Here is an 18,543-nt window from a genome sequence, read left to right as displayed (position 1 = left end):
CACATCTCTCTTGAAATCCCTTCCTCTCACCTTAAATGCATGCCCTCTTTACATGTCCTATTGTATCTTCATCAAGAGCAATCTTTTCCCCAAAACATATACATTATTCATGAAATGGACATTAAATATTTGTCATTATCGTCTTTCACTAAACCAAGTAATTCAATACATTCCTTTGCAATATATCAATATCACTAATGCTTCCTCCCTAGGCACAGCATTAGTGAAACATTTGATTGCCTTTTAGACCATAAGACATAGGAGCAGAATTAGACCATTCAGCTCCTCGAATCTGCTCCGCAATTCCATCCTGGATTCCATTTAACCCAATCACCTCCATTCTTACCATATCCTTTGATGCCCTGACCAATCAGGAAATGATCAATTTCTGCTTTAAACATACACACAGACTTGGCCTCCACCACAGTCTGTGGCAGAGCTTTCCACAGATTTACTTCTCTCTGGCTAAAAAACTTCTTTCTTACTTCTCTGTTCTAAAGGGTTGCGGATACCCACACCATAGGAAACATCCTCTCTATATAGTCCTTTCAACATTAAGTAGGTTTCAATAAGATCCCCCCCCCCCAAGCCCCGCATCCTTCTAAATTCCAATGATTACAGGCTGCCAAATGTTCTTCCTATGTTAACCCCTTCTTTCCCAGAATCATTCTCGTGAATCTCCTCTGGACTCTATCCAATGACAACACATCCATTCTGAGATATGGGGCCCACAACTGTTGACAATACTCCGAGTGCAAACTGACTAGTGTCTTACAAAGGCTCAATATTTTCTTCTTGCTATTATATTTTATTCCCCTTGAAATAAATGCCAACATTGCATTTTCCTTCTTTACCACAGATTCATCTTGTAAATTAACCTGCTAGGAGTCTTGCACTAGGACTGGTAAGTCCTTCTGCACCTCTGATGTTTGAACCTTCTCCCGATTTAGGTAATAGTCTGCACTATTGCTCCTATTACCAAAATGCATTATCATACATTTCCCAACACTGTATTCCATCTACCACTTTTTTGCCCATTCTTCCAATTTGCCTAAGTCCTGCTGCAATCACATTGCTTCCTCAGCAGTACCTACCCCTTCACCTATCTTAATATTATCCACAAACTTTCAATTCCGTTATCCAGATCATTGACAAACAATGTGAAAAGCAGCGATTTCAATACTGACCCCTGAGGGACACCACTAGTCACTGTGAGCCAACCAGAAAAGGCTGCTTTTATTTCCATTCACTGCCTCCTGCCTGTCAGCCATTCCGCTATCCCTGCCAGTATCTTTCCTGTAATGCCATAGGATTTCATCTTGTTAAGCAGCCTCATGTGTGGCACCTTATCAAACCAAGTAAATGACACCCACTTCTCCTTTGTTCACGCTGCTTGTTACTTCCACAAAGAACTCTAGCAGATCTGTTGGGCAAGATTTCCCTTCACAGAAACCATGCTGACTTTGGCTTACTTTATAATTAGTCTCCAAGTACCTTGAAACTTCATCCTTAATAATAAACTCCAACACTTTCCCAACCACTGAGGTTAGTCTAACTGGCCTATAATCTCCCTTCTTAAAGAGTGGAATGACATTTTACAAGGTGTCCATTGGTAGCAGGATCTGAGAGTGTCGTTTTCTCCATTCAGCCTTTTCAGTAGTATCATTGAGCTTCTGTGCTTCGCTTGACAACACTGTTGTACATTGGAATGTGCCCTTTCACAACATTCACTTGGAGACTTCACCTTGCACTGGAAGACCAAAAGGTTTCAGGCAGATCTAAATATGTCTTTCATTGAGTTGATTTTTATCTCGCTTTGGGACTTTAGGACCACCCTACAGAGCACAGAGTCTTGTGTTATTCAGCTGCTTCCAACGAACCTCTACAAAGACCCCTGCATCCTTTTCCAAACCTTGGTCATAATCAACCATCTACAAAGTGGTGAACAGTGCCTCATCTACATTACATCCATCTTGAGGGCAGTTCATGGCGGGACTGAGGCTCCTGCATGAAGGAGCTGACTGAGAGGGCTCTTGTCATCACCAACCATGCTTTGTAAGTTCCATATATGAGGCATTTTACCAACTGATTTTGACAACAGCGTTGGGCAGCTATCCCACTAGGTCCATTATCTTCTTCTACTACAGGGCGTCCAAGATATTCCATATGGACCACAACCTGATTGGCTTGCGGTCTGCACAAACTTTAAGGGACAGAATATTCCACCGGAAGGAAGTCAATCTCACACTTCACAACCCCGGGGACATGTAGAACCTCAGCACTTAGTGGCCCTTGAAGAATGCATACACATCTTGATGCAGCCAACACATAAATGTGACCTTCAGGATGAAAGCTATAATTAGTTATGTTTTTACGCTATTTTGAGATCTGTATGCCACCTACTGACAGATGACATCCATTTTGGATTTCCAGATGAAATGGAAAATGATTCACATGATTGCGGCAGTACAGGAGCATGGAGTGATCCACATGTGTGCTGTAATTTCATACCCAAAGACTGTCTTTAAGATGGAACATAGTTCTTAGATTCCCAACTTCTGCTTCACTTTGGCTCTAAACAATTCTCACTGCAAGCCCTCATTCCTTGAATCCAGATTTCTCAGCACCTTCCAGCTGTTGATGATCTGATTGATGATGAAGGGAACAGCCAATCATGGGATCAGCTTCCAAAGGTTATGCCCCAGCTTGTGCTTCAATTGGCTGTGGCCCCTGAGGTCTGCTCAAAATGGTGGCAGATACTAATCAATCTGCAGAACGAGCAGAAGGGGGCAATTTACCAGTGTAGATGTTGAGTTTGAATTGAATGTTGGGTTCGTCACTCCTCTTCTGTGAGTGCCTTTACTGATGGATTTGGCAAAAAGCACAGTGCAACACCCAAGCAAGTTAGGGTACAGTGTGCAGCCTTACCTGATTTCATGTTTAGATTTCTCCCCAAAGGCCATCTTGAAGACAATGTCTCTTATTATTATTATTATTATTATTATTATTATTACTTTATTGTCACCAAACAATTGATACTAGAGCGTACAATCATCACAGCAATATTTGATTCTGCGCTTTGCGCTCCCTGGAGTACAAATCAATAGTAAATATAATTAGAATTTTAATTATAAATCATAAATAAAACTGAGAGACAGGTCCGGATATTTCATCCGTTCAGCAGTCTTATCACAGTTGGAAAGAAGCTGTTCCCAAATCTGGCTGTACGATTCTTCAAGCTCCTGAACCTTCTCCCAGAGTGAAGAGGGACAAAAAGTGTGTTGGCTGGGTGGGTCGTGTCCTTGATTATCCTGGCAGCACTGCTCCGATGCGGTGTAAAGTGAGTCCAAGGACGGAAGATTGGTTTGTGTGATGTGCTGGGCTGTGTTCACGATCTTCTGCAGCTTCTTCTGGTCTTGGACAAGACGACTTCCATACCAGGTTGTGATGAACCCTAGAAGAATACTTTCTATGCTGCATCTATAAAAATTAGTGAGGGTTTTAGGGGACAAAAATTTGCATATTTGAAATCAAAATTTGTGCTGCTAGAAAAATGTCTCTTAGAGCAACTTCCCGTTCCCTTACTGAGATGACTCCTGCCAAAGAAACTGCCTCCCACTTTGGAACATACAAATTTTAAATTTGAATGTCTTGCATGTCTGTTAAGAGGCTTTCTTCCAGTTCAAGCCGACCAGGCAGGTGTCTACCCTTCATCCACATCTACGTAGGTGACCAGATCCCATGGTAGCATAGCACCATCAGATTTTATTGCTAGGTATAGCATATGTCTGTTCTGGTGCATCTCCTGCCTCAAGGCAGACTTGGCTTGTTTGGCAGTAACTTGAATAGCATCATGTAATCCACATTCAACAGTGAGGTGGTCACCAATTTTTGATCTCCTTTCCCCCTTCTGCTTATAGGTGAAAGTGATAATGTTCTTCGTCATTAATGTTGATTTGCTGCTAGATAGAAGCACAAGTACACTAAATTGTAGCAAGTATGGGCCCATTCTATCTAAAGATCTGTTGTTTCCAGGAATGTTATTCTTATCAATGTAACAGATAAAACTTGTAAGTGCTCTAGGATTGAAGGCTGATCCAGACTCTCCTGCTTGTTTTCACTTCAAACCTCCCAGACAGAGCTCAGGACATTCCAGGAGGTTATGCTGTCTGCGCCTTCCCATTGCACAGACCATTATAGAAGGATTTGCAGAACCTCAATATGTCCAGCTCTGTGCACAAATTAGGACATTCAACTTAAGCCATCCTCTTCCTTAAGTTGCAGACCACACTGGGAGCTCTGAATCTTTTAGAAGGAATGCTCACTCATCAGTAGATAATCTTGGTGGACTCTGATGCAAAGAGACAGGAGCCTTAGGTCCCACACCATCAGTTTCAGGAACAGTTATTACCCTTCAACTATCAGGGCCCTGAACCAGCGAGGATACTTTCACTCTAAATAGATTCCACAACCTATGGACTCACGTTCAAGGACTCTACAAGTTAACCACAGTATCCTAAAGTTGTTGTTATTGATTCAGTATTTTCCAAAAGGTGTACAGTAGCTGCATTACTAAAGTAATTAGAGTCCATGCAGCCAAACAGGACCTGTGGCCTAACTCATCCATGCCTACCTATGTTAAAACTATTTTCCAGCAATTAGTCTATATCCCTGTTTTTCTCTCCTATCCATGTACTTGTTCGAACATTCTTTAAACACTGCTTTTCTGAAGGCTTATTTTATCACCCTTTGCAAAAAAAATTGCCCCTCAGGTTTCCTTAGACTATTCATCTCTCAGCCTAATCCCACAGCCACTAGTTTTAGACTCCACTACCCATGGAAAACTTCCTAATCGCCAATTCAAAACAAAATATTTTCCATTTTTAAATCCATTATATTTTAAATGTAGTATATTTTAGTTTCTATCATAATCTTAAATTTCAACCCTATTTTTCACCATGAAATTTGCTACAGATATTGGATAAAAATAGTGCTTTGCTTTTTTTCTGTCTGAGATCATTCTTCCACGTGATTAACCAGTTTAACAACATCAACACTGCTTTTCCCCAAGACTATCCAAAAATAGAATACCCAGTAATTGCAAATGAAATGCATTTTTTGAATAATTCAAATGACATTGTTGCTCTGAAGATGCCATTGGCTGACCTCGTTACCATGCAAACGACAGCATAAGAGTGAGAAATAGAGAAACTTACATTTAATAATAAAACAGACAAAAGGTTCATTGTACACCTGAGGACTGGAATAGAGACTGAAATTAACATGTGATTTACAATATGTCAGTGACATACATACATCAAAAGGCCACCATCTATTAAGTGTGCAACAATATCACTTTTATTTTGTCACAACTTATGAAAATGCCTCCAGGTTGAAAATTAACACAATACAGTATATTTTTTTGATTTTATTTTGCAGTTTTTATTTTATTTTTCAGATTTTCTTTTTTACCTTGGTTAAAAACAATGTTAGTTACTCAGGCACTTGATAAGGTTCCTCATGCAAGGTGCATTCAGAAAGCATGGGATCCAACGAGACCTTGCTTTGTGGATCCAGAATTGGCTTGCCTGCAGAAGGCAAAGGGTGGTTGTAGATGGTTCATATTCTGCATGGAGGTTGGTGACCAGTGGTGTTCCACAAAGATCTTTTCTGGGACCTCTCCCCTTTGTGATTTTTATAAATGACCTGGATGAGGAAGCAGAAAGGCGGGTTAGTAATTTTGCTGATGACACAAAAGTTGGGGTGTTGTGGATGGTCTGGAGGGTTGTCCAGGACATTGATAGGATGCAGAACTGGGCTGAGAAGTGGTAGATGGACTTAAATCCAGATAAGTGTGAAGTGGTTCATTTTGGTAGGTCAAATTTGAAGACAAAGTATAATATTAATGGTAAGACTCTTGGCAGTGTGGAGGACGTCAGAGATCTTGGAGTTCATGTCCAAAGGACACTCAAAGCTGTTGCACAGGTTGACAGTGTTGTTAAGAAAGTGTATGGTGTGTCGACATTCATCAACCGTGGGATTGAGTTCAAAAGCCATGAGGTAATGTTACAGCTTTATAAGACCACAGAACCCACTTTAAGTACTGTGTTCAGTTCTAGTCACCTCACTACAGGAAGGATGTGCACACTATAGACAGAGTGCAGAGGAGATTTATAAGGATGTTGCCTGGATTGGGGGCGTACCTTATGAGAATAGGCTGAGCAAACTTGGCCTTTTCTCCTTGGAGTGACGGGAGGATGAGAGGTGACCTGATAGAGGTGTATAAGATGATGAGGGGCATTGATCATATAGATAGTAAGAAGCTTTTTCCCAGGGCTGAAATGATTAACACGAGAGGGCACAGGTTTAAGGTGCTTGGAAATAGGTACCGATGGGATGTCAGGGGTAAGTATTTCACACGGAGAGTGGTGAGTGCGTGGAATGGGCTGCTGGCAGCGTGGTGTAAGTGAATGCAATAAGGTCCTTTAAGAGGCTCTTAGATAGGTACATTGAGCTTAGAAAAATAGACGGCTATGCGCTAGGGAAATTCTAGGCAGTTTCTAGAGTAGGTTATATGCTCGGCACAACATTGTGGGCCGAAGGGCCTGTAATGAACTGTAGATTTCTATGTTCTAAAGCTTTCTTGTCATTGTTCAGGACAATAAAAATCTGCAGTCCCTTTTCATTCAGTGCAAGCAGCATGCTGGCAATTCAACTACTAAAATCACAATGACTACTTTTAAAATACGACTGAGTTATTTAAGGTGACATCTAAGGACGTTTGTTGCAAACATGGACTCCTGAAGCTGGAACGTTCCCTTGCAAAAGGAGGTTGAATGCATACAGGAGGTGTTTGCTCTCAGTCATCAGATATAATCATATGAAATAACTCCTGATCATTTGCAATCGATATTGTCCCCGTAGCTTGCCGGGTTTTGCTGCTTGCTCTCATGTGTTGAGACCCGCTCCGCCTCCATTTGACGTTTGCCATTTGCGGAAACAGACCGCAGTAGAAATGGCGATGAATTTCGAAGAGGACGCCTCACGTCCTAATGAAACAGGAGGGGATGACAAAGAAGCTTTAACCTGCCCCGTTTGCTTAGAAATTTTTGAAAATCCAATGCGAATCGAATGTAACCATATGTAAGTAACCATTTTATGTTATTTTTTTCTCCTTAAACCCGTCTTGATTGGTAGCCAGCTTGGAGCTTCCTTTAAACTTGCTGAAATATATTTGTTTGCGGGAGAAAATTCACGACAAACAGTCTGCTTTCTTCAGTGGATGTTTAAAGCTAAATATAACATTCAGTATGTCGCAGTGAGTGCGCTAATATTTCAGTATCGTTTTATGATCTGTTAGGTTGACAAAGGATTTGGGGAACTGCAATTTTTCTTTCTCTGTTTCTGCTCCGTAAATCCTATAAGATAATATTATAGTTACTGGTATACTAAATATATAAAATTCGCTGCTGCCGGATCAGTGATCTAGTTGGTTTTGGTTTCGACGCATTTGAAACTATGGAGTACTTCAATCGCATTTTCATTCTATCACGCAACACCCTGAAAGCTGGTGACTCATTTTAGTGGCTGTATTTTTGCATAAAGGAGGATAAGTAGGACTTGATTTATTGATATTTTATTTTGGGATCAGTTCTGGATTGTTCTTTGGAAAATTTGGGTATTGTCTATTTCACTTTCACTTTCCATGCTCTCTCTCGAGAGGCCATTGGGTTGTTTTCTCTGGAGCGCCGGGAGTCTGAGGGGGAGATCTCTGAGCAACACGTACGAAATGCTGGAGGAACTCAGCAGGCTTGCCGAAGGGTCTCGGCCCGAAGCGTCGACGGTACTCTTTTCCATAGATGCTCCCTGGCCTGCTGAGTTACTCCAGCATTTTAATGTGTGTTGCTCGGATTTCCAGCATCTGCAGATTTTCTCTTCTTTGTGATGGCAGATCTCTGATAGAGGTTTGCAAGATTATGAGAGGCAGAGGTAGAGTGGATAACCCTGTTTCCCAGGATCGAAATGTCTAATACCAGAGGGTATTACCAGGCTGAGGGTAGCAGACACCAACAGAATCAACAAACTCTTTCGTAAGGCCAGTGATGTTGTGGGGGTGGAACTGGACTCTCTGACGGTGGTGTCTGAAAAGAGGATGCTGTCCAAGTTGCATGCCATCTTGGACAATGTCTCCCATCCACTCCATAATGTACTGGTTAGGCACAGGATTACATTCAGCCAGAGACTCATTCCACCGAGATGTAACACTAAGCGTCATAGGAAGTCATTCCTACCTGTGGCCATCAAACTTTACAACTCCTCCCTTGGTGTGTCAGACACCCTGAGCCAATAGGCTGGTCCTGGACTTATTTCCACTTGGCATTATTTACTTATTGTTTAATTATTTATGGTTTATATTGCTATATGTTGACACTATTCTTGGTTGGTGCGACTGTAACAACCCAGTTTCCCTCGGGATCAGTAAAGTATGTCTGTCTGTTTGTCAGAGAGCATAGATTGAAGGTGAGAGGGGGCAAGTTCCAGGGGCAAGTGTGGGTCAACGATACCTGGTATAGTGGGAGAGGCAAATATATTAGAGGCTTTTAAAAGGTGTTTGGATATGCATATGGATGTAAGGCAGATGGAGGGATTAGTGTTTGGGTGCTTTTGATTTGCTTTTTAGCTGGTTTGGCACAACATTGTGGGCCAAATGGCCTACTCCTGTGCTGTACTGTTCTATATTCTATGTCACTTTCTGCTATTGAAACAAAATTGGTAATGACAGGAACAGGTGGAATGATGTTAGATCCACCAACCTGTCCACACTATCTGGGCTAGGTGTAGACTGACCCCACTGAGCCTCCAGTCCCTGGAGGTAATTGAAACAGGTATAAGAAATCATCATCAGGCATTCGACTGAGGCGTCACACCCAGAATGCCCTGACAACTTTTTACAATAGGTGGAGGTGGGAGTAGAACATTGCCTGTTTCAGTATCCATGTAGTTGCAGTCAGGAATGAAAATGACCATGAGCAAAATTGCAATGCCTAAATAGAACAAATTGTGTTACCACTGGGGTAGGGGCTCACATACACCAGACCAATGCAGGTTTAAAGGCAAAACTTACAGAAAATAGCATGGTAGTGTAGTGGCTAGTATAAAGTTTTACAATACTAACGATTTGGGTTCAATTCCTGCTGTTTGTTACAAATTTGTATGTTCTCCCCATGACTGCATAGGTTTCCTCTGAATGCTTTAGTTTCCTCCCACAGTCCAAAGCTGTACCAATTGAAAGGTTATTTGGTCATTGTAAATTGTCCCATGATTAGGTTAGGGTTGTTGAGTGGCACACCTTGAAGGGTTGGAAAGGCCTACACCATGCTATATCTCAATAAATAAATAAACTAATCCTGTGTGACATTCTCATATCCCCAGCATGATTTTTCTCATCTTCCATCACTCATTTCCCAGTTTCTTACTAATATCTTTTGCCTCTTATAAAAATCAGAATGCACCCAGTTCCAGAAAACCAAGATTTCTCTTCACCATTTCTCCTTCATCCTGCCATCTCTCTTACTCTCTATCCCTTTCCTTCCATCTCTCTTGCCATTGAACTCTTCCCTCTATCTACATTTCAACCTGACCTTCCTCTGTTTTTGTCCATCGAGCCCTTTCATTTATTGTTTCTTATGATTATGTCTCAAAACTAGCGGTGCCTTCTTCATGTCTTGCATTTAATCAATTAATGCTATCTATTCTCCTTTGAATTGTTAATCTTCTGAAAATAATTTTGACTTTCATTGTCTACAATGCTGTTTCCTAACTCACTTACTACTTCTATAGTTACTCAAAAACTACTTTTAACTAGCAACATACACAAAATGTTGGAATAACTCAGCAAGTCAGGCAACATCTATGAAGGGGACTAAGCAGTTGACATTCAGGCTGAGACCTTTCATCAGTACTGACCTGATGAAGGGTCTAGGCCTGAAATGTCAGCTGTTTATTCCCCTCCGTAGATGGTGCCTGATTTGTTGCACGTTCCTCAAAATTCTCAGAATCTGCTGAATCTCTTGCGTGTTTATTCTTTTAATTGACATTTGGTGCCATTATTGAATAACTGATTCTGATTGTACATTAACTTTTCAAACTGAAGTAAAATCTAATCTTGTTTTTGTGTAGATTTTGCAGCAATTGCCTATCTGCACTCCAGAAGCCAAAAAAGCCAATTTGTGCTGTATGTCGCTTTCCTCTGAAAGGTGCAACTAGAGCTGTTGAAATTGAGAGGAAATTAGAAGTAACCCTTACAAGCTGCAGTGGCTGTGGAACTCAGGTCAGTGCTGTCTTTTTAGATGGTATAAACAGAAAGACTGGATGGATTGATTACTCTGGATCAATTTATTGGCTTGTGCATTTAATATTTTGGAAGTAAAGTATACCTCATTGGGTTACAAGATGAATGTCATCTACTTTGAATACAGGATATGTTGTCTCGTCATAAAAGATATATGACACCATTCATTTTTACAGGATTAATTTTTAAAAGTAACAGGCCATAACATATGTGTCTGGATGCCTTTAACCATTTTATCCAAGAAGGGCTGGCAAACCCTCAAGAGCAGGTGTCGTGTTTCACTAAAACTGAGCCACACGGAAGCTATAACTGGGAAATATATAAAAAGAACTTTATTTACACAGCAAACCTTCAGGAGAGGAGGAGAGAGAATGAGAGAATCCTAAAGCATCTCACTCTACCAGTACAATGTCTTATACCTCTTGAGCACAAAGAAAAGATTAAAAAAATAAATGATTAACTGCAGTTTTAATTGCTATAATTAGCTACTTAACTTTAACATTTGTGTTTTAGTCAGTTAGATCTACAGTTATATATTTATAATGGCAACACATGCCAACTAGCAGAACCCTTTTAAAATATTTACTGCTGGTGCCTGTTCCAAAAGCCTCAGTGAAAATTGCAGACACCCAAAATATACCCCATTTGTTAGTGTTGAAGGATGGCTAACCAGAAGGCTGAATGTCAAAATAGATCTGTCCTGAACTGTGCCTGAAGTGGTAGAGATACATAATTTAATATTGTGCTAATAGCAGGTACGTTATCTTTCCTTGGCAAACACGAGGAAATTTGCAGATGCTGGAAATTCAAACAACAACACACACAAAATGCTGGTAGAACACAGCAGGCCAGGCAACATCTATAGGGAGAAGCACTGTCGATGTTTCAGGCCGAGACCCTTCGTCAGGAAGGTTGAAGGGTCTCGGCCCGAGACGTCAACAGTGCTTCTCCCTATAGATGCTGCCTGGCCTGCTGCATTCCACCAGCATTTTGTGTGTGTTGCTATTATCTTTCCTTACTTATTTTGAATGGGACAGCATCTGAATGCCCACACCCAGTAATTGGTTTCACTAGCAAAAAGTAACAGAAGTTAAATAATGTGTAGTTTTTTTCTCTGAAGGCTGATTCGCATTTTAATTAATCTCCATAATTTCATAACTTCAGAATGGGCCCTGGCAGCCCGAAGATTTTTTAAATGGTAAGTGCCTTTTTTTAAAAGGGTTAGCAACCTTGCATCCACTGTCTCATGCATCAGTTCTGATTTCAAAAATAATGATGAAGAATGGCTCCAGTTCCCATGCCTAATTTGTTCCATTAATGATCCAAAGAACTAACCAAATTAGCAGAATACTTTGTGATACACACTTCTGCTTTTATCCATATCATGGCAAATATAAGAGAAATATAACCATTGGAAGTTCAGAGAAATGTAACTAGTATAATGCAAAAAATACATAACTTTGTTTGAACCACCACACTTATATTTTCTAGCCAAACAGCAAATTTGTTGAATTATCTTGGCTATTGAGCTGGTGTTCATTCCCATTCAGGAAAATTGCAAGCTATTTGTGTCTTCTGATGCAGTATTTTAAAAATACTTTCAGTGTGTTTGATTCAACTAGCACCTTGCACATCGGCAAAATATATCCAGTACAGCTGACGAAGTGGTTATATAACCAGCGGCAACTGTGCTTGAATTTACTCTATATTTGCATTTATTATAGATTTGGTACTTGGGTTTGCAAACTGACATGGTACAAAACTGTAATATGCAGCAGGATATGTCAATCTGAAGATAGTGACATTCTTAGGTGATTTTTTTATCAACATTCTTGCAGATTAACTCTGTGACTGTCTTTCGTTTAATGTTTTTTTTTTCAAATTGATCCAGGTTTACATGAATAAGTTGCGATCCCATAATGCATCATGTCCAAAATATCAGGACTTTATTTCGGAGGGAGTGAAAGCTTCCATGAAAGATCAGCATCCCAGTCTTAGGTGACTATTTTCAAGTATTATAGCTTCTTTTTCATTCTAAGTCACAGCTATTAAACTATAATCTTATTTTGTTCTGCTTTGTTTTTTCAGAGGCATTCTTTTCAGGATAATTTAAGCAAATGGACTGCAGTATTTATTAGACTGAATTTTATGTTTGTTGCTTGATTGTTGGGCAATTGTCTTCATTGTTTAAAGACGCTAAGAATTCTTATAGTTATGAAGAAGATGATCCATTCAGTTTGTACTTTACAAGGATTGGTATTTATACTATAACAGGATCGGACTTTTGTGACTGTGCAGTTGCTTTGCAGGCTTTTTATGAACTTCCAATAATTCAGCACTACAGCCATTGGAAATAATTATGCCAGAAGATTTCAGGAATGTTATTCCCTTTTCAAATTGCTTAGCAATAATATTTAAATATTTATTTTACACTCTGCACCTATCAGGAATGATCTAGTTAGGGTTCAGTTTTAGGAAAAAAAGACACTACAGTGCATCAAAGCTTCAATGGGGGAAAAAAATAACAATAAGCTTCAACAGAGGATTTTGTAAGTTGGATGTCCTTTTTTTAATTAAATGATTATTTTTAGAAACATGGGGCTGGAAACTCTTTGACCCCTGAAAAATATAGAAAGTCAGTTGTGAGCAGTGGAACAACTTACTGAAGGTTCAGTGCTACAGAATACTTCAGTTCCACAACAAATTACAAGGCAGGATACATAAATTAATATTAAAAAGGATTTTGCTTGTCATGAAAAACTGCACTTCCAACATGGTCTGCACTATCTGTGGGCCATTGGGATGGTAAAAGAGCATGGAAATTGCATTTAAACATGCATGGGATGCCAGTGGACATACTTGACCATCTCCATGCATTGCTGTGTCAGGTGCACAAAGGAGCCAGAAAGAAAATCTCAAGACTTCCATCCTTATGGCAAATAGCCTTCAGTTTAAGCAAAAGTTTATATACATATATAATATAAAAATTATATTGTGGCTCATATAAACATTGTGCTATGTCAAAAGTTCTGTTGAGGTAGAGCATTATTATTGGCACAAATGCCGATTGAATTGAAATGGAGATGGTACTGCTGAGAATACTTCTGAAATTTCACTTAATGTATTGAACACACTGGAACTGGTATTAATGTGATCATAATAATAAGAGACTGGGTGGAGGTGCATTGGAGCTAAGTCTATGCACTTCTTTTAGTTTCAAAGCTGGGGTTATTCTGTGATTATTGAGTGGCACAAGGTGCTCTACCCATTTTCCACCCCTTCAGACAATAAAAGCATCTAATGCTGTAACTACTACAGCAGTTGAGATCATTTAATTCTAAACAGGTTGTAAATGAAGACTATACTTGTCCTCTTCTGGATTTTATAACTACATACATTTTGCCTTTTTTTTATAGCATGCCCAATCGATTTACTTTTACTTGTCCATTCTGCAATGCAAAAAACTTGGACCAAGACAGCTTGGTTGAACATTGTATTTCAAGCCATACTGGAGAATATGCAAAACGGGTAAGATTTAACAAAGAAAACTTATCGAATGGGTTGACCCAAGATACTTTACTGCTATAATATCGCTCTTCCTTGAAGCAACAATTTAATTTTTGAGCATATAGTTTAATTATAATATTCAAATTTAACACAAAACTGCCCTTCGCTTGAGGTATGATGTAATGGGTGGCAGTATATTTGCCCTCTAAGTCACCGTGATATGATAAACTATTTTGAAGTGTCTTTATCTAAATATTGATGATGATTGAGTTCAGTTTGTAAAAGCAAAAGTTACATTTTAATTGATTTAATAAATGTAAGACATTTATTTTGTAATCACTTCTCTCAGGATTACTTAGAGCTCAGATCTATCTTGTTCTTGAATTGACAGCTGAACATTGAGTACAACATTGTAATGCATTTTTTTAATCCATGCTCTTAAAGTATAAGTTTCCATTGGGTGCATAAGAATCAATTTAATCCATTTCATACAACTTCTGTGCTGTATTTTACCCATTCTAAATGTTGACAAGATTATTATTTCAGCTGTGCCTTGTGTGTTAATATACATAATTCAGTGCCTACATGTATGTTGAGCTAGTAGCTGTTTAGATAAAAATTGATGAAAAAACTAAAAGCTGAGTATAGAACTGAAGAGGTTTCCAGTTGGGATGAAAGTTTCCAAGGGTCATTATTGACGCCCACATTTATTGTTCAGATTTACCTGGATTTGGGTGATGGATTGAATTTAATTTAAGGCAATAATGACCTTCAAAAGGTCTAAGACACAGCGGACTATAGTGTAACGTAGTGAAGCGGTGTAAGGAGAATGGGAAAAGCATTATGTAATGATAACCATTTTCTGGGATCTAAGAAATATGGGAATATTGGGGATGCACATGCAGCTTGTATTGCAGGTACGTACTGTTTAAGAGGTACTCGAGATTGAGAATTTCTAAAGGATATTTTGTTTACAGAAAGCATGGAAATTGTGAAAAACCTTAATATAAAAGATTAGTCATGATACATCTGGAGTACTGTGTGCAATGTTTGCTGTTGTGCTCTTGAAAGAATGACAAGGCCTTAGAGGGTCTCTAGTGGAGACCTACCAGAATGATGGCAGGTTTTAGAAATTTCAGTTAGATAGGGGGAAAATATGAGTAACTGAGGTTGTTTTCCTTCATACAGAAAAGGATAGCAAAAGTTTGATAGAATTGCATCAGAATTTTTGGATTTAAAAATGGATTAAGAAGGGGAAACTTTCTGGAGGCAGATGGACATGATCTTATTGAATAGGATAGCAAACTCCAAGGACGGAATGGCCTATTTCTCAATGGTTCTTGACATGGATTTTAATTACTAATAGACATAGCAATAGGTAACTAGTGGATTAACCCAAGGATCATTTCTTGGCTCCATGAACTGAAGACATGGAAGAACGAACAGTAATCTAATGTTTCCAGATTTGTAGATAATACGAAAATGGGTGTTTTGAGAGATGTACTGTGATATGGTTTGAATGTGTGAGCAAAAGACTGACAAATAGAGTTTAACAGATAGAAGTGTGAGGTCATACACTATGGTAAGAATTAAAAAGCAGATTATTTTCTGGATTGAGAGAAACTACAAGTGAGTGAAAAACAGGAATCTAAACATTCTGGTAAGTTAATTGCAAAAAGTTAGCAGACAGGTCCAACAGATACTTGAGACGAATGACACTCTGGTCTTTATTGCTTAGAGGTTGGAGTTTAAAAATAAGAGAGATATTGTTACGGTTGTATAGCTGGAATACCGTGCACATATCTAGTTCTCTTACCTAAATGAAAAGATACAGTAACATTGGAAGCTGTACAAAAGGGATTCGTCCTGCTAATTCCTGGGCTGTGAGGGTTGTCCTATCAAAGAGTCTACAGTAAATAGCTTGGGCCTGTATTCTTTGCAGTTTAGAAGAATGAATGGTGGCCTTATTCACACATATGAGTTCTTGTGTGTGATCTTATCAAGGAAACATGTCCTTGCCAATACTCCAGCAGAATACTTATCTTTGCATAACTCTAATTTTGCAGGAAATTCCTGGAAGTTAGCAACTTCAGTGTATTTGAACTTAAACCGATCCTTTGCTCTTCACACATCTTTGCAATTGACTTTTTTAAAGTTCTCTGAAAAAGACTACTGTGAAATTCCTGTTTCTTTGGTTTTTGGTTAAGTTGAAAGAGGAAAGTTTAAAAAGGACCCAAGGAGAAATTTCCTCACGCAGAGGGTGGTGGGTAGACAGAACAAGGTGCTAGAGGAAGTTGTAAAGGTGTGTACAATTATAATGTTTATGATATATTTTGACAAGTATATGGATAGAAAAGGTTGAGAGGGATATGGGCCAAACATGACATATGAGACTAGCATGGAGGACCCATTTACCTGCTGTGCAGCTACTGTTGTGCTCTTATTTCTTCCAAGGTTTGCCCTATTTGCTCTTCCATGCCGTGGGGTGACCCAAACTTCAAAAGTGCAGACTTGATACAACATTTGAAAATTCGTCATAGATTTTCATACGATACTTTTGTGGTATGTACTTTCTAGTTTCAGATAACTTGAGTGTAAATAATAAAGGAAAGCCCTCTTACAGTGGGCCACGTTTACACTAATCTTGGTGAAATGTCTTGGCTGTGAGGGTCCCTTTACATTCAGGTGGTACTCGTGCCATCTAAGGGTACATCTGGGAAATTGGTCATTTGGAGAGGCTGTAAACTCCAACGGAAGATTGGAGGCTGGAATGAAGGCAGGGAAGTGTATGCCCTTCCCTTTGTCATAGAGATCAGAGGATACAATTGTGACCCCTTTTTGAGGTTGCTAATAATCTATTTCTCATAACTTGTGTTTGTTTCTTATGCTAAACAAAAATGTTCCAATGTGTCTCTATAGCAGGAGATCTGGAATTTCCCATAGGCAGTTCCATGTTGATCCCTTGAGTGTAGCAGGAGTGGAGTGTTATTTTTCTGAAGCCTCACACTTCAGTACAGTGTAATGCTTCTTCACAGTGCTGCACTTTAGGATACCATCTTTCAAAAGAAATAAATAGAGATTCTGCCTGGCTTCTCAATGACCTAAGTTAATACAGTAATATTTTGCTGGCATTTGTCCATTAATCAACAACCTAACTGATGATCTAGATATCTAGTTGCTTGCTATATTCCTTACATAATTATAAATGCAATTGAGAGGTACTAAATTGGTTTTCAATTATTTGGGTGTAGTCCTATCTGAAAGGCACAATTTAAACACAAACTTGTTCGGTTGCCACTTTGGGTGTGGTCCTGTGGGAATGTCACAATTTAAACTGACGCTTGTTTGTAAATTGTTTTTAAATTCGATTTGGTTTTCATTTTACCTTTCATCCAAAGAATTTATCGAACCAAAGCCCTCATCAATAGCAGTGCGATCTATACCTCTCAATAACTACCAAGTTGTTAAGCGAATGATTGTATAATATACTCCTTTTTTTTAAAACAGGATTATAATGTGGATGAAGATGAAATGCTCCAGGAAGCCATTGAACTATCACTTCAAGATAGAAGTATGAGATATTAGGGAACTAATGTTTCTCACAAAGTAACAGTTGAAGTTCATCGAATGAGTACTGCCCTATAGGTTTTATATGTAATTAAATCTTTCCTGTGCACTTTTGATGATTCATCAGTTACACGTAAAAATATGTTGGGGCGGGAATTATATTAGCAGATCTAACATACTAAGGTACCCACTATATCAAATAAATATTTATCTGAAGATTATTACAGCACTTTAATCTTGATGTTTGGTAATGGATATAATTACTTTTGATTAAATCCCCATTATAATGCCTTGTAATTTGTATTAATGCCCAGTTTGAAATAGCTTTTGAAAAGATCAATAAAATATTAGTTGGATTTCAGGTATGGACTGAATTGGCTAATGCTTCTTTATTACTACTAATAAGTTTGTTTTATATGCGTAAAGTTCACTCTTTCATGACTTAATCGGTACTTTTATAAAACATCTTCACTAGGGCAGTGTCAGCTTCTGAGTAGAAAGAAATTTGTCATTCTATCCTCAGGAATGCAAAACAACCATAGGAATAAACAATGGCAACCTCCAGTCCCACAGCCAAACCATGTGAGAACTGTTCAAGCTTCCCCCTATCTATGCACATCTGATCTTTTATTCTTTTATTCTCTATTTCCTCAAGTGATAACTGATTTTCACATAAATTTATCTACATTGATTTTCTCAAATACTCTCTTTCAGTGGTCTCTTCAAGTAAATGTGATTTACTTCCACTTGGTTTTGTGGTGGCAAATGAGACCCACAGACATTATTACCAAGGCCTCAGTGTCCCTTAATAACCAAGGTTCCTTAAACCTGTTAGCTTTGCCTTTCATTCAAACAAGAGTATACAGATAATGTACTCTCAATGTTTCTCTTTCGAAAGCCTCCCATTTAACCAAGCACTCTTTGCTGGTAAACTAACTATCCCAATCCATGCCTGCCAGATCTGATGCCATCAAGATTGGTCTTATTCCAGCTTAAAATCTCAACCAGAGGACCAGTTCTCTGAATTATAGGAAAGATGTCAACAAAATAGAGAGAGTAGAGAGGAGATTTACTAGAACGTAACCTGGGTTTCAGCACCTAAGTTACAGGGAAAGGTT

The 18,543-nt window shown here is 38.9% G+C and overlaps 1 protein-coding gene and 1 long non-coding RNA gene across 2 annotated transcripts in view; one reads left to right on the top strand and one right to left on the bottom strand.

Moving 5' to 3' along the window:
* Window positions 1-5,339: 5,339 nt before the first annotated feature.
* Window positions 5,340-18,543, bottom strand: part of LOC140736011 (uncharacterized) — a 35,369-nt gene continuing 22,165 nt past the window's right edge. Inside the window, exon 2 of the long non-coding RNA XR_012100861.1 lies at window positions 5,340-5,706. This is a non-coding gene — a long non-coding RNA (uncharacterized lncRNA). The remainder of the gene's footprint in view (window positions 5,707-18,543) is intronic.
* On the top strand, window positions 6,980-17,786 carry rnf114 (ring finger protein 114). The gene is made up of 6 exons (XM_073061686.1): window positions 6,980-7,143; window positions 10,180-10,330; window positions 12,243-12,349; window positions 13,768-13,879; window positions 16,313-16,420; window positions 17,366-17,786. The coding sequence occupies exons 1-6, from the start codon at window positions 7,016-7,018 to the stop codon at window positions 17,441-17,443; spliced, it is 684 nt and encodes a 227-aa protein (XP_072917787.1). The 5' UTR covers window positions 6,980-7,015; the 3' UTR covers window positions 17,444-17,786.

This window comes from Hemitrygon akajei, chromosome 11 (assembly GCF_048418815.1).
Source record: "Hemitrygon akajei chromosome 11, sHemAka1.3, whole genome shotgun sequence".
Classification (NCBI taxonomy): domain Eukaryota; kingdom Metazoa; phylum Chordata; class Chondrichthyes; order Myliobatiformes; family Dasyatidae; genus Hemitrygon; species Hemitrygon akajei.
Note: the sequence above shows the minus strand (reverse complement) of the source record. Positions and strands in the feature narration are given on the sequence as shown.